This window comes from Bufo gargarizans, chromosome 4, assembly GCF_014858855.1.
Source record: "Bufo gargarizans isolate SCDJY-AF-19 chromosome 4, ASM1485885v1, whole genome shotgun sequence".
In the NCBI taxonomy this organism is placed as follows: domain Eukaryota; kingdom Metazoa; phylum Chordata; class Amphibia; order Anura; family Bufonidae; genus Bufo; species Bufo gargarizans.
The window spans coordinates 390229809-390244206 of NC_058083.1; the positions used below are offsets into that span (position 1 = coordinate 390229809).

The 14398-nt window shown below is 43.0% G+C and overlaps 1 protein-coding gene across 6 annotated transcripts in view; it reads left to right on the forward strand.

The window, feature by feature from the left end:
- LOC122934420 (utrophin-like) overlaps nt 1–14398 on the forward strand; it is a 616199-nt gene that overhangs the window by 131602 nt on the left and 470199 nt on the right. For all 6 annotated transcript variants that reach the window (XM_044289868.1, XM_044289864.1, XM_044289866.1 and 3 more), the window contains 2 exons: nt 894–981; nt 13637–13875. In XM_044289868.1, the coding sequence (XP_044145803.1) occupies nt 894–981; nt 13637–13875 (327 nt within the window). The remainder of the gene's footprint in view (nt 1–893; nt 982–13636; nt 13876–14398) is intronic.

A 14398-nucleotide genomic window follows, 5' to 3' on the forward strand; every position in this document is an offset into this window, starting at 1 on the left:
ATAGACATTATTTTTTTTGTTACAGTCCTCTGATTTTAACAGGATTTGTCTGAGACTGCCAGTCCCTCTTCTAGTCTCCTGATGTCAAATGTGGAGTACATATGTATAGTAATGTACTACATCAATAGTATTTCCCCAGCCATCATAAATTAATGCAATACCCAGTCCCCATAGCTCTGTGTGCTTTTATTGTGTAAAAAAACCCGATTTGATGCATATGCAAATTAACCTGAGATGAGTCCAGGCGTGAAGGAGCCCAGCACCGTCCCGCATCCTCAGAATCTCCTCCTTGCTCCCTGACGTCAGAACGCTAGAGCGCCATAATCTCAGAATGCGCGAGCTAGCGCATGCGCAGTTCCTTCCCTGAGGCTGATGCCAGCGCAGGGAAGGAACACTATGAGGACACTGCGCATGCGCTAGCTCGCACATCGCAAGATTACGGTGCTCTAGCTTTCTGATGTCGGGGAGCAAGGAGGAGATTCTGAGGATGCGGGGCGTGCTGGACTCATCTCAGGGACAGGACACATCTCAGGTTAATTTGCATATGTTTCAAATATTTTTATTTTTTTACACAATGAAAGCACATAGAGCTATGGGGACTGGGTATTGCGGATGTGCTAGCGGCCATCTAGCAACCCATGTCCTCAGCTCTATACACAAAATCCCGGTGACAGGTTCCCTTTAACCATGTTATTTCTCCTAATGATTTCTCCCTAGACAAAATTAACCATTATAGCTAATGAAATGTATTTAGGAATATATTTATAATAAAGTAATCTTTAAGTATTTTCATGTTCTTAATTCCTGGAGAACCCCTTTAATCAGGAAGGAAATCAGTTGTACAAATTGACAGCTGTTAAAAAATGGTAACCTGTCATCTACATTATATCTAGATTCTAGAGAAAGAAAGAGCTGACAGAACTCCCCAGTATAAGGAACTCGTTGCTACTGGACAATATTTCTTGGAGCTGTGCAAGCAAGGTATGATAATTTCATATATAAATCCATAATATTTGCCTGTGGTTTGGTTTAAATTGCTGGAGTGCATAGACATCACAACCCCAACCATGGCCCCAATCCAAACCATCACAACCCAAACATTCTCTGGGATGGATGTGGAGATGTTCTCCTTTATAAAAGTCAAGCAGTGATGTTTGGACATAAGGCATGACTATAAGTTGTGTTTTCCATTCACCCCAAATTGTTTGATGAATCCAATTCTTTCAGCCACCATGTTTGGTTCAGCTGATGCTCCAAGATGTTTCCATTTCACATCACATACAGTGAGGCCTCATGCACACGACATTATTTTGGGTCTGCGTCCAGGCCGTATTGTTTGTGGATCGCACATGGAACCATTCGTGTGGCCTTTGCATGAATTATAGAACAGGTTCTACCCTTGTCCATTTCATGGACAAGAATAGCCATTTCTATAAGGAAATTGTGGCAAGCACTGTGGTTTGCCGGCCACAAAACGGATATGGTTATGTGTAGGAGGCCTTAACGTGACATTCTGGTTGAAGAGCAAAATCACATTAACCCTTTCAGCCCCGGAGGTATTTTTATTATTTTTACGTTTTCGTTTTGCGCTCCCTGCCTTCCAAGAGCCATAACTTTTTTTATTTTCCAATTCACATAGCCACATGAGGGCTTGATTTCTGCGGGACAAGTTGTACTTTCCAACGCCACCATTTAATATTGCGTATGATATAGTGGTAAGGGGGGAAAAAATTCCAAATGGGGTGAAATTGAAAAAAAAAAAAAAAAAAGCAATTCCACCACAGTTTTTTTTAATTTATTATTTACAACGTTCTATGTACGATAAAACTGACTGGTTAGTTTTATTCTACTGGTCAGTAGGAATCCGGTGATACCTTATATGTATAGTTTTTCTTGCGTTTTGATAGTGATAATTTTTTTTTAAAAGTTGGAAAAAAAATCTGTTTTATTTTTTGTCGACATATTTTGACCCCTATAACTTTTTTGTAGTTATCTGTACGGAGCTGTATGGGGGCTCATTTTTTGCGGGGTGATCTGAACTTTTCATTGATACCATTCTGGGGTGTGTATGGCTTTTTGATCACTTTTTATTAAATTTTTGGTAGAAAATGAAGCAGCCAAAAACTACGACTAGGCCATTTGGACGCTTTTTTCCGTTTTGCTGTTTGCCACATGGGAAATATATTTTTATACTTTGGGCGTTTTCGCACATTGCGACACCCATGATGTGTATTTAAAAAAAAAAAATTGTTCTGATTTGAATGTTTTTTTTTTTATTTATTTATTTTTTATTATTACGGTATATATTTACTTTTTTTTTATAGCTCCCATAGATAACTATACATGCAATCATCTGATTGCTATTATCATAGACTCCAATGCACTTGCATTGAAATCTATGATTATTTTACTACTTTCCTATGGAGCCCTATTACAGGCAAGGGCTCCAAATGAAATACTATACAGCAGCCTCCTGTCATTAATAAAGACAGGGGCTGCTGCATACATGTTCCGGTTCCTCCGATCGCCACACATGGGAGCCGGAGCAGAACCAAAAGTGCGCAGTTTCGGTTTTCAGCACGCTCAGATGCCATGGTCAGGATTGACCACATTATTTAAGGGGTTAAATGTCAGCAATCGGCATTACTGCTGGTTGCGGACATTAGCCATGGGTGTCTGCTATAAGAAGCAGGTGGCCACCCGCAGCTATGGCGCCCGCAGCGGGCAGGAGCCTGCGTGATCTTAAAAGACCTGGCCAGTGCCTTACTATTACGGCGCTGGTCGGGAAGGGGTTAACCGAATTTTCATATTTTCAGGCGATTCACCAGTTCCCAGTCTCTTCTTCTGTCATCCAAAATGGCCACACTTCTTCTCGGACTACCTGATACTACATACTATGCATTTGTAGTCCAGGGCACTTCCTGCTTGTTCAGCCTTGCTCTTGGATTGGCCAGCACTGCTCATGTGAACAGTGCTGGCCAATCCAAGGGCAGCGGGAATTGCCATGGGCTACCAAATGCCCAGTGTGTATCACGTAGCCTGGGAAGCGGTGCGACCATCTTGAATGGCAAAAGAGGAACCAAGCAATGGGCTGAAAAGATGAAAAGGAGCTCACTGTGTAGGTGTTGTGTTCGTTCGAGTTTGTGCTTTTTCCTCCTTTAATTAGGGAAGCCTATGACGACCATGTTGGAAAGTCACAAGCTGATGATCGTCTATAGAAATTACATGACTTTGTGTTTGAGGTTCTACACCTTCAACCTACCAATTAATAGGGATTAGAATTTACAGAAAGAAGTGATTTGTCCTACAGTGATCTCCAGTCGTGTTTCCATGGATATAATTCTTGGTGTATATATACGGGTATGGCTGCCTTCAGCAGTCAGGACATTGTATCCGAAACGCGCTGACTAATGTTTACCTATGGCAGCTGTTTAAACAATGCTGTCAGGTTTGTGAATGCCTCCTCGTACTGGGTATATCATTTCATTTACTCACTTATTTAACGTGCAAACTTGTCCTGTATTTAATACAACCCGAAGAGTTCACTTCAAATAATCTATCGTAGTGATGACAGAAGAGCTGACTACTGGAAGTTTTTGAAAAAGTAATATTGGAAGTATATCCTGTATTTTGCATACAATTAAAGTGACAAAATGTAGTATTATAATAATGTCATATGGTGCTAAATGTTCCCAGAATATTTTTGTGTCTCTTGCTTTCAGGCTGACTGCAATAGTTCTGAAGCCCCTGTGCAACTGTTCAGGGTCAAGCCACGTGTGACTCATTTATGAATGTTTTCCACTATTTTTCTACTTTTTACATTGTATTTAGCCTTCAATAGATTTGTGCCTTTAATTTAGTACTCGCTGCATGGGGGAGATCCTAGTGCAGGGCTCGCACTGTGAGCCAGTATTAATAAATCTCCCCCATTGTAGATAATTAATTCCCTTGACAATTCCGTTGCTATATGTGCTGCTCTGACCATGCGTGTTTTCCTCTTCTCTCACTGTGTTCACATGCAAAGCCCAAAAACTTGAATTTGTAAAAGAAATTTAAAGAATGTCTCAACCCAGAACTGCACATTAAAGGGGTTATCCGAGGCTGGAAATGCGCCCCCCCCCCCCCCCCCAATACGCCCGGGCCCCTCACACTGATTTTACTTACCTGGCTCCCCACACCATGTGTCGCTCCAGGTCCCGCTGCTGCACCCCGTGCGCAAATGAAAACATCCGGTGTCGTGGGGGTGGGGGGACCAGCCAATGGCAGACGGTGACGTAGACGAGCCTCCCTAGAATCGCGGGTGACACTAGGGTGGCTCGTCCATGTCACCACCTGCCATTGGCTGGTCCCCCCACCCCCACGACACCGGATGTTTTGCAAGGGGAGAAGCAGGGAACCAGGTAAGTAGAATCAACGTGTGAGGGACCTGGGCGTATGGGGGGCCATTTCTAGCCTCGAGTAACCTGCACATTACACACGGTTTTTCCATCTGGATTTTTGTGCAGAAAAAATTGCAGGGTTAGGCTCCATTCACACGTCCACAAATTCGTCTGCATCCGTTCTGCAATTTTGCGGAACAGGTGCGGACCCATTCATTCTCTACGGGGACCGAATGGATACGGACAGCACACAGTGTGCTGTCCGGATCCGCATTTGCGGAGCGCGGCCCCAATCTTCCGGTCCACAGCTCCGTAAAAGATAGAACATGTGCTATTCTTGTCCGCAGCTGCGGACAATAGGCATTTCTATAGGGGTGCCGGACGGGTGTGTTGCGGATCCGCAATTTGCGAGTCCACAACACACCATGGACGTGTGAATGGAGCCTAATAAAGTACCAGCAATGTGAATGAGATTTGACAAATCTCATGTGAACTTTATGTATATTTTCCATGACAAAATTGACCTGCTGTGCAGAGTTGAAAGTGTAACCGTCATGTTTTCATAAAAAAAAAAATCTATTTTAGCATATGTTACTGCTGCTGCAGCATTATGCATAAAGCAATCTTTATTTTCTTCCCATACCACTGTTTTCCTCGAGTTTTTCCCTTCGTTATGGCGGTTTTAACCCCTACAATATGAGAATCTTCTTAAGATGGTTCCTCTGCCAGTTCTCTGAGGCCAAAACTGCCTTCCTTCACTTCCCATACATTTGCTGTAGCCAGCAGCTTCCTGCCAGCCAATCAGATTGGATTCCCGAGAGACACGCCTCCTCACTCTGACCCTTTGTCTTTTGATTACACTAAAGGGAAGACAGACAAGCCATAGCAATGGTCTTTTAAGGGACTAGTGGAAAGGGACAGGGGACATTAATGAAAGCTGTTATTATAAGGCAATTACAGATCTTTTGGCATTCATTGACAATTAAGGTATACATGCCTAGGTCTAATAAACTAGCAAATAAAAAAAATATATGTCAGTTACAGTTTCAAATCCGCAGCATGTCAGTTGTTTGTGTAATTCTGTACCTTATACTTTATATAGTGGTTTTTTTCCATAGACTTCAGTGGGGTTGTTAAGGCTGCTTTCACATCAGCGCTATGTATTTCCGTTCTTATGCTCCGTTATAGGGCTAGAAAAACAAAAATAACTGAAGTTCTGGAATCGGCACATAACTGACAGGAAAGGAGCCTAACAGATAGCATTGACTATAATAGGATCTCTTCGGTTTCCGTTTTGGAGAACTTCTTTTTAGTGGAGAAAAAAGCCCTGAATGCAAGACTTTTCTCTCCGATAATTTTTTATGAACTGTGTGACAGAGACCCTGAACAGAGCTTCTGACGTAGATGTGAATGTGGCCTAACATAAACAGAAAATCTGGAACAAACTCCACAAAAAACGCACATACTGCGATAAATACTGTGGATTTATGTGAGGTGTTGTATGCGGTTTTGGGGCGGATTTCGGGCAGGTAACCTAAGCCTTTGTGTGTTGGCAGAATATAACAAAGTACCAATATTGAGTAACACGATGAAACCAATGAACTTATCACTGCCCTCTTTAAATTTCCATTATGCGGCAGATCAGGCTATGCAGGAGCAAGTGAATACACGTTGCTATAAATTATAATAAATTCCTATTTCATATTCAGTTGGTTTCACACCTAGGGGAAGATTTATCAAGATTCTTGATCCCCTGTGCACTGGAATGAGATGCGCCTAATTTATTAAAGGGGTCGCCTCCCTTTAGCAAATGCCATTTATTATGTAGAGAAAGCTAATACAAGGCACTTACTAATGTATTGTGATTGTCCATATTGCTTCCTTGGCTGGCTTCATTTATTTCCCTGCTCATATGCAAGGGTTATGACCACCCTGCAATCCAGCAATGGTCGCTGAGCTTGCACACTACAGGAAAAAACGCCAGGCTCTCTGATGGCTGGAATTGTGGGAGCTCACATAAGCACGCATGCGCAGCAGCTCCTGTTACCTTGTATCTGTGCTGCAGCAGTGGTGGTAAACCCTCGGAATAAGCGTGTAATGTGTTGAAAAAATGAATGAAGCCAGCAAAGGAGGCAATATGGACAATAACAATACATTAGTAAGTGGCTTGTATTAACTTTCTCTACATGATAAATGCCATTTGGTGAAGTCAGACAACCCTTTAAAGAGGTTCTTCAGTTCTTTTAAACTGATGATCTATCCTCTGGATAGATCATCAGCATCTGATCGGCGGGGGTCCGAGACCCGGGACCCCCGCTAATAAGCTGTTTGAGAAGGTAGCAGTACTGGCAGTAGCATCGCGGGCTTCTCGCTGTTTACCGCAGGCCTAGTGACGTCACGACTAGTATCACTGGGCTAAGCTCCATTCAAGTGAACAGAGCTTAGCCGCGCCCAGGCCAGTGATACAAGTCGTGACGTCACTAGGCCTGAGGGAAACCGAGAGAAGGCAGCGGTGCTCCCGGAGCGCCACTGCTTTCTCCAACAGCTGATCGGCGGGGGTTCCGGGTGTCGGACCCCCGCCGATCAGATGCTGATGATCTATCTAGAGGACAGATCATCAGTTTAAAAGAACTGCAGAAACCCTTTAAGATACAGGCCTCAAGATAAATTAGACACATCTCTGACACCCCATGCGCCAAAAAAATGCTAATCTTTGCGAGCTAGGAGCTGACATAACCTTGATTCATAATTGACACTAGTTCCTGGTATGAATTGTAGTAAATCTGCCATTATTTTCGACTTTTTAACTCCACTTTTGTGGCATTAAAGTCTTGGTAAATGTACTCCAAAGTTTTTTTTTGCAGTTTTTGTGGACTTTTGCTTTTTTTAATGTATTTTTTGTCATTTTTTTTATGAAAAACCCCACCTCGGATGTTGGCTGTATGTCTGTGGGAAATATTAAATGCAGAACAAACATGCATTTTTATAGTGGTGTTCTCCTTTACTTGCGTTGTATTTTTGGGTCAGTTTCTTTCTTTCCTTCTTTTTTTTGTCTTTTTTATGACATGCTCTGTGTGTGGCAGTTTCTGCCTCCTTTTCTGTAATTTTTTTGCCATAGACACGTATTGCTTTGTTGACCCTGCTTGAAAAAAATGCCATTGGCGAAGTTTGCCCAGTCTTGATTGACGCCCCCATGGCCGCAATAGACATCACTGGCCTCCTCCAAATTTTGCCATTGCCTTGTACTCCTCTGTCTTATGTAGTGCATCAAGGAGTACTGTGATAGCGCACTGCTCAGACGGGGATTGCAAGGTAAATGTGCATGACTGTTCTGTGTCAGCGCTCAGGTAATAAGGCGTGGTGGTGGTTTACGGAGGTAAAATGTCCTGACAAGTTCCTTTTAGAGCTTAAAAACAAAAGATCTTCCCAGACTGTCAGAATTCTCTCAGCTGAACAGGATGACAGGACATCTACAGCAGTATCATGTGGCCGTTGCGGGCGGTCACCTTAGAAGCCTTTTCGTATAATCCAGCGAATAAAGAACACAAATTAACAGGGCCAAGAGCCGTTCTTTAAGGCTGTTCCTGCTCACTCTGAGGTGAAGCTCGAAGCTTCTAAGCCCCATTACAAACTGAAATACTGGTCTCCCTCTGCTTAGTAATGAAGGATGATGCCGCCATGTGCATTGTATACAGCTGGGGTCTCCTACTTCAGACAACGTATTTGTGAATGTTCTGATTTTATATGCGATACTGCTGGCTTACAGATAGATGCTCTTCACTCATATTTACTAAGGTGACTGCAGTTACATTTTGGCATAAATTGCACCAAAATGTGTTGCGGTTTGGTGCATCTAGAGAAATTATCAGCGCTAAGGGCAACAAGGGGGTGAGGCTTAAAGTGGTTGTCCAGCCGTTAATTTTGATGACCTATTGTTCGGATAGGCAATCAATATCTGATCGGTGGGGGTCCGACACCCAACACCCCCGCCGATCAGCTGTTTGAAGAGGAGGTGGCTCTCCATGCGAGCGCTGCTTCCTCTTCATTAGGGCTTGTTCACACGACCGTTGGTGTCCCGTGCCCCTGCTGTGAACCGCAAATTGTGGTCCGCAATGCACGGGCACCATCCGTGGGGCAGGCGCATGGGGATCGCAGACCCATTCACTTGAATGGTTCCACGATACATCCGTTCCGCAAAAAGATAGAGCATGTTCTATCTTTTTGCGGTGCGGAGGCATGAAACGGAACCCCCTGAAAGCACTCCGTAGTGTTCTGTTTCGTGCTTCAGTTCTGCACCGTTCCGCATCTCCGGATTTGCGGACCCATTGAAATGAATGGGTCCGCATCCGTGATGCGGAATGACAACAGAATGGTGCCCTTGTATTTCGGATCCGCAAATGCAGTCCGCAATACGGGAACGGGACACCATTGGTCGTGTCAATGAGCCCGTATACTGCACAAGTGCAATCTAATACAGGTACCCCTTTCTATTCAACTGAATAGAGCAAGTACTTGTAATTACACAGCCCATATGCAGAACCATTCATTTCAATGGGGCTGCAAAAAATGCAGAAATGTCTCTGTGTGCATTCCGTGGCGGTATGTCCTGATGTCCGTTCCGCAAAAAAAAATAGAACATGTCCTATTGTTGTCCATTTTGCAGACAAGTAGAGGCATCGTTACAATGGATCCTCAAAAAAAAAAGGAAGCAACATGGAATTCCCATGGATGTCATCTGCTTTTTTTGCGGATCCGTGTTTTGCGGACTGCAAAATACATAGTCATGTGCATGAGCCGTTATCCTGACGATAAGTCATCAATATTAATGGAAGGACAACCCCTTAAGGCTACTTTCACACTGGCGTTTTGAATTCCGTTTGTGAGATCCGTTTCAGGGATCTCACAAACGGTTTAAAACGGATCAGTTCAGCCCCAATGCATTCTGAATGGATAAGGATCCGCTCAGAATGCATCAGTTTGCCTCCGTTCAGCCTCCATTCCGCTCTAGATGCTGAGCCAAACGGATCCGTCCTGACTTACAATGTAAGTCAATGGGGACGGATTCGTTTTCACTGACACAATATGGTGCAATTGAAAACGGATCCGTCCCCCATTCACTTTCAATGTAAGTTGAGACGGATCCGTTTTGACTTAGACTTTTTTTTTAAAGGACAATGCAGACGCATCCATTCTGAACGGATACAAGTGTTTGCATTATTGGTGCGGATCCGTCTGTGCAGATACCAGACGGATCCGCACCTAATGCAGGTGTGAAAGTAGCCTTAATGAAAAGGGGAGTGGTTTTTCAGGAAAAGAGTGCGACCTAATATGCACCATATTGCCTGAAAGGTTTGGGCAAAAATATCTGTGTCCCAAACTAAGCCAACCAATAGTTGGTATACAGCGTGACAAAAGTGTCCATCCCCGCACCAGATGTACCATCCAGCCTGAGCCCCTGTGATAAATGTGGTACCAGTCTAGACAGTCTAAGCTTAAAGGGGTTTTCTGGGAGTGCAATACTGATGGCCTATCCCCAGGGTAGGTCATCATTATCAGATCGGTGGGCATCCGACTATTGGCATCTTAACCAATCAGCTGTTTTTTAGAGGCTGCAGCCTCTTCCTAGGCCAGTGACGTCACGTTCATCAGTCACCTGGCCTAGGTGCTGCTCAGTTCCAGTAAATGGGTTTTGGCTGCAATACCAAGCTCAGCCACTACACAGTGTACAGCGCTGTGTGTGCTATGCTGTGAAGAGACCGTGGAACTCCTCACAGCTTCAAACAGCTGATCGGTGGGGGTGCCAGGAGTCAGACTCCCTCCAATCTGATAGTGATGACCTATCCAGACGCTAGGTCATCAGTATTGTACTCCCAAAGAAAAAGTAAATGTATCTCCACTGTTCGCCTTTGTAGCCCATTGCTAACTAGTACACATTGAGTTTATGAAGGTCTTCCAATGGTGGAGTTGTCCTTTAACCTCATCTTCTCACATGATAACTCTTTGTACATGAAAGTTATCAAATCTAATCTTCCCGGGTAGGACTTTTATTCCCATGTCTCCCGCACTTTCAGTGTAGCTCATGTTCTTATCAGACACTGTGATAGAGAGTGTAGAGGACAAATGTGGCCTAAAATGAGAACATCCAATTTCCTTATTTGCTGTATATTGCTTACTTAAATCTAATTTAGGTGCAAAATCCTATCTGGTCCACAACCACCAGACTCTTTTTGTCTTTTAGCTGCTTTTTTTCTTTCACTATGTGAGGAACAGGTCCACTTACTCCATGGTAAAGGAGCCTTTCCCCTGGAGAACCCTGTACCCGGGGTTCTTAGCCTGTTTGTACTGGAAGAGACCCTTGTGGTTAGCCGATGACGAGGCTCATGATTAACCTCTGGACTCCCTAGATTTCTGGAGGCCAGAACTGTGTAATGTCTGTGTGATGTCTTTGCAATATTAAATGAATATGGAGATACAGGCTATGTTGCTGCTTAATGATTACATTGTAGTATATGAACATAAAGGGAAAATATTGCGCCAGGCAACACCCCCAACACATTGCTCGGTTTATGAACTGCTCAGGCTCCAGCCCATAGCCTATGCCTGCTGACAGGTATCCACTGACCTGAATTATAACGTAATCCGTTCATGACCAGAGATGCTTTGGCCCTTAATTTCCCCTTTGGGAATGCAGTCGTCTAAAATTGAATATTTTTTCTGATTTCGAAATCTACCCCCTCCTCAAACGCATGTACTTTTTTTTTTTAGCTATTTCATATCATTTAACTTGTAGCTGACATCCTTTAAAGGGAGTATCCCATGAATTATTTAAAAATAAAAATACCTGGAGTAATGCAAAACAGTATTTATTTACTTTTTTCATAGCAATTCTGGGGCTCTTGTCTCTTCCCTTCCTGTGGGTGGGCAGCAGCTCGTCCCATGTGACCGTCAAGCACCTGCATCTCCCAGGAGTGCATTACAAACAGCTCTTTCTCCCCTGCATAAAAAAATAATCCCTCTCACACAGCCCAGCTAATAATTAGCTCTATGGTATGTAACGCCCCTCCCCCAGTTCCCTTCTCCACTCTCTAGAGAGAGATATATCTACCATATTTTTCGCCCTATAAGACGCACTTAAGAGAATAATGACTTAGATGCCAAAGTCACCATTAACCGCGGCATTCTAATATATATATTATTAACCGTGGAGTTATAATGCCAGGAGCGGAGTTAACTCCAATCCCAGCAGTGAGAGCGAAGAAGCAGCTGTATAATACAGCTGGCAATCGCAAATGATGGCATGGGCACAGCTCTTGACCCTGTGCCATCATAGCACAGTACTATTATGTCGCTTAAAGCAATGGAATACTATGGTGTGGGGCGGGATTTTTTTTTTTTGCTTATCATTGGGATGGGCTCAGGTTGATACTACTGCAGTGTGCTTCCGTGTCTAAATGATATGAACATATTGCATAACTAGACATGCAGTTAAGTTTGGTTAAAATGTAACTAACTCCTTCATGTTGACATCGGGGCCATTGATAAAGTCAAACTGCATAGTGCATTGAACTGAAAATGTGCTTTTGCCTTTCTGAGTTATAACTTGGATAAGTAACTGAACGGTTTTTGTCATTTTCATCTTTCACCACTTTTTTATTTTTTGTTACTTGTTTTCAGCAGGCCATAACTTTGAGGGTTTAACGTTCATTAAAAGGTTTCTCCGGGATTTTGATATTGATGTCCTATCTTCCTAAGCCTGTGATACCAAGTTCATTGGTCATGTGGCTCAGAAGAGGCTGAGCTGTAATAGCCACAGTCCAATAGATGGCGCTGTGCTTGACGAAGGAAGTTCACCAATTTTAGAATCTCAGAAAACCCTGTTAATAATAAATGCCAACTTGTTAACACCCTTCTTGTCAGTGGAGGCTGTACGTCAGAAATCACACAGCAGTTTCATTGACATTTTTCTCACCATTTTTCGGTTAAAAGCAATGCAGCTGGATGTTAATTTAAAGTCCATGGCCAATTTCACAGTGTGGGAAACATGATCCGTGTGAAAGCTGTATTTCCCAGGCTGAACACTTCTCCGCTGCTCCGAACTCACAGCCTTGTAATGATTTATGATGCTGTCTGACCACAGGTCTACTGAACCGTCAGTACAGAAGGAGCAGAGGAGCGGTGTTCTGTCCATGAAATACAGCTGACAAGCGGATCATGTTTCCTGGACTGAATAGACTCCTGGGAATTTAGCCTGTAGCAGATTATTCTAAGCCTTGAAAAAAATGTTTGCTAAGGCTACATGCACACAAACATTGTTTGTTTCCGTGTCTGTTCCGTTTTTTTATGCGGATAGGATGCGGACCCTTTCATTTCAAGGGATCTGCAAAAAATGCGGACAGCACACCGTGTGCTGTCCGCATCAGTATTTCCGTTCCGTAGCCCCGCAAAAACAAAAATAGAACATCTCCTATTCTTGTCCGTTTTAGGCATTGTTACAATGGATCCACAAAAAAAAAAAATGGATGGCATACGGATGTCATCCGGTTTTTTGTTTTGCGGATCTGCAATTTGCGCATGTAGTGTAAAAATAAGAACTGCCTCTAAAAATGCTTGTAATGAACACCATAAAAAAAACCTTGAAATTCATAGCCTGTTTTATGTGTTTAATAAATTGCATGTGAAGAAGCCTTAACTAGACCCGTGGCAGGTTGTGGTTTACTGTGGCACTGTTAGGTGTCCTTTACACAACAATTTGGTTTGGTGTTTTTTGGAGGCCAAAACATTCCTGAAAAAGCTTGCTTTTTAACTTACATCAAATTTCCAGCATCTTGTATTTCAGTGGTGTTTTTGGGACTTACTTTTTTTCAGCAAGCCATTGTAAAAAAATAAAGCAAAACCACAGCCGTAGGCATTTGGCTGAACCTTTCTGAAAGAATATGTCTGTAACATGCATTTTCATACTATATTTTCATTGTGCATTTCATGTAGGACCTGCATTCCAGTCCTTTCATGGTATCTTGCAATTATATCCAAATCTCCCTCTTGCCCTCTAAAATTCCATTTCCTAACTTAGATGTCATTTATCTTGGTGATGTAGAGGTCTCTGTTTCTATAGCGTAGGGCGCCCTCTGCTGTACCCAAGCTGTAGATGTCTTTTGGAGGGATTTTTATAAGATTATATAGAGATATAGAGATTTATTTCCTGTGATCATCAGTTGTCATTCCCTATACTAAATTGGGTTTCATGTGTATTGTTACAGAAGATCTACCAGAAGAGGACTTGAAAGGCTCATTGGACAGGTTAACGTCTGAATGGAGCAACATAGACAGCCAAATACAAGAACTTAATAAGGGGGTCTTGTACCAGGACTCTATTACTGCCTATTTCAAAGACTTAGATATTCTGGAAGAAAAGCTAAGACAGGAGGAAGAATGGTTACATACTCAGCCATTACCATCTCAGGAGCTTCCACTACAATCACTAAAGGAGGCGAGACAGGTAATAATATACACTACGACATTTCTGCATCATAACGTATGTACCAAAACTCTGCTGACTTTTTCCATTTAACCCTTTTCATAAAGCCTCATCGGTGTTTTGGTCAGTGATTTCCATCAGTGATTGTGAGCCAAAACCAGGAGTGGACCCTCCAAAGCCATAAGATCTAAGGGAAAGATCTGCTCCTGTTCTGTGTAAAGAGCCACACCTGGTATTGGCTCAAAATCACCGATGGAAATCACTGACCGAAACACTGACGCGTGAATGAGGCCTAACTGGGCGAAATTGGGACTTGATGCCCTGAGAGAAATGTCACCTTCCAACTTTTGAAATGCTGCGCTTTAAAGGGACACTGACAGGCCCGATAAACATATTTAGTTATTCCTATGCAGTCATAGATCTATTAAAGTGTATTCCAATGATATAAGAGTACCCCCTGTCCGCATTGTAAACCATGTAAAAACAACTTTATATTGATCTGTCAATCACATTTCTTTATGCCCAAGGGGCGTTTTTTCTCCTA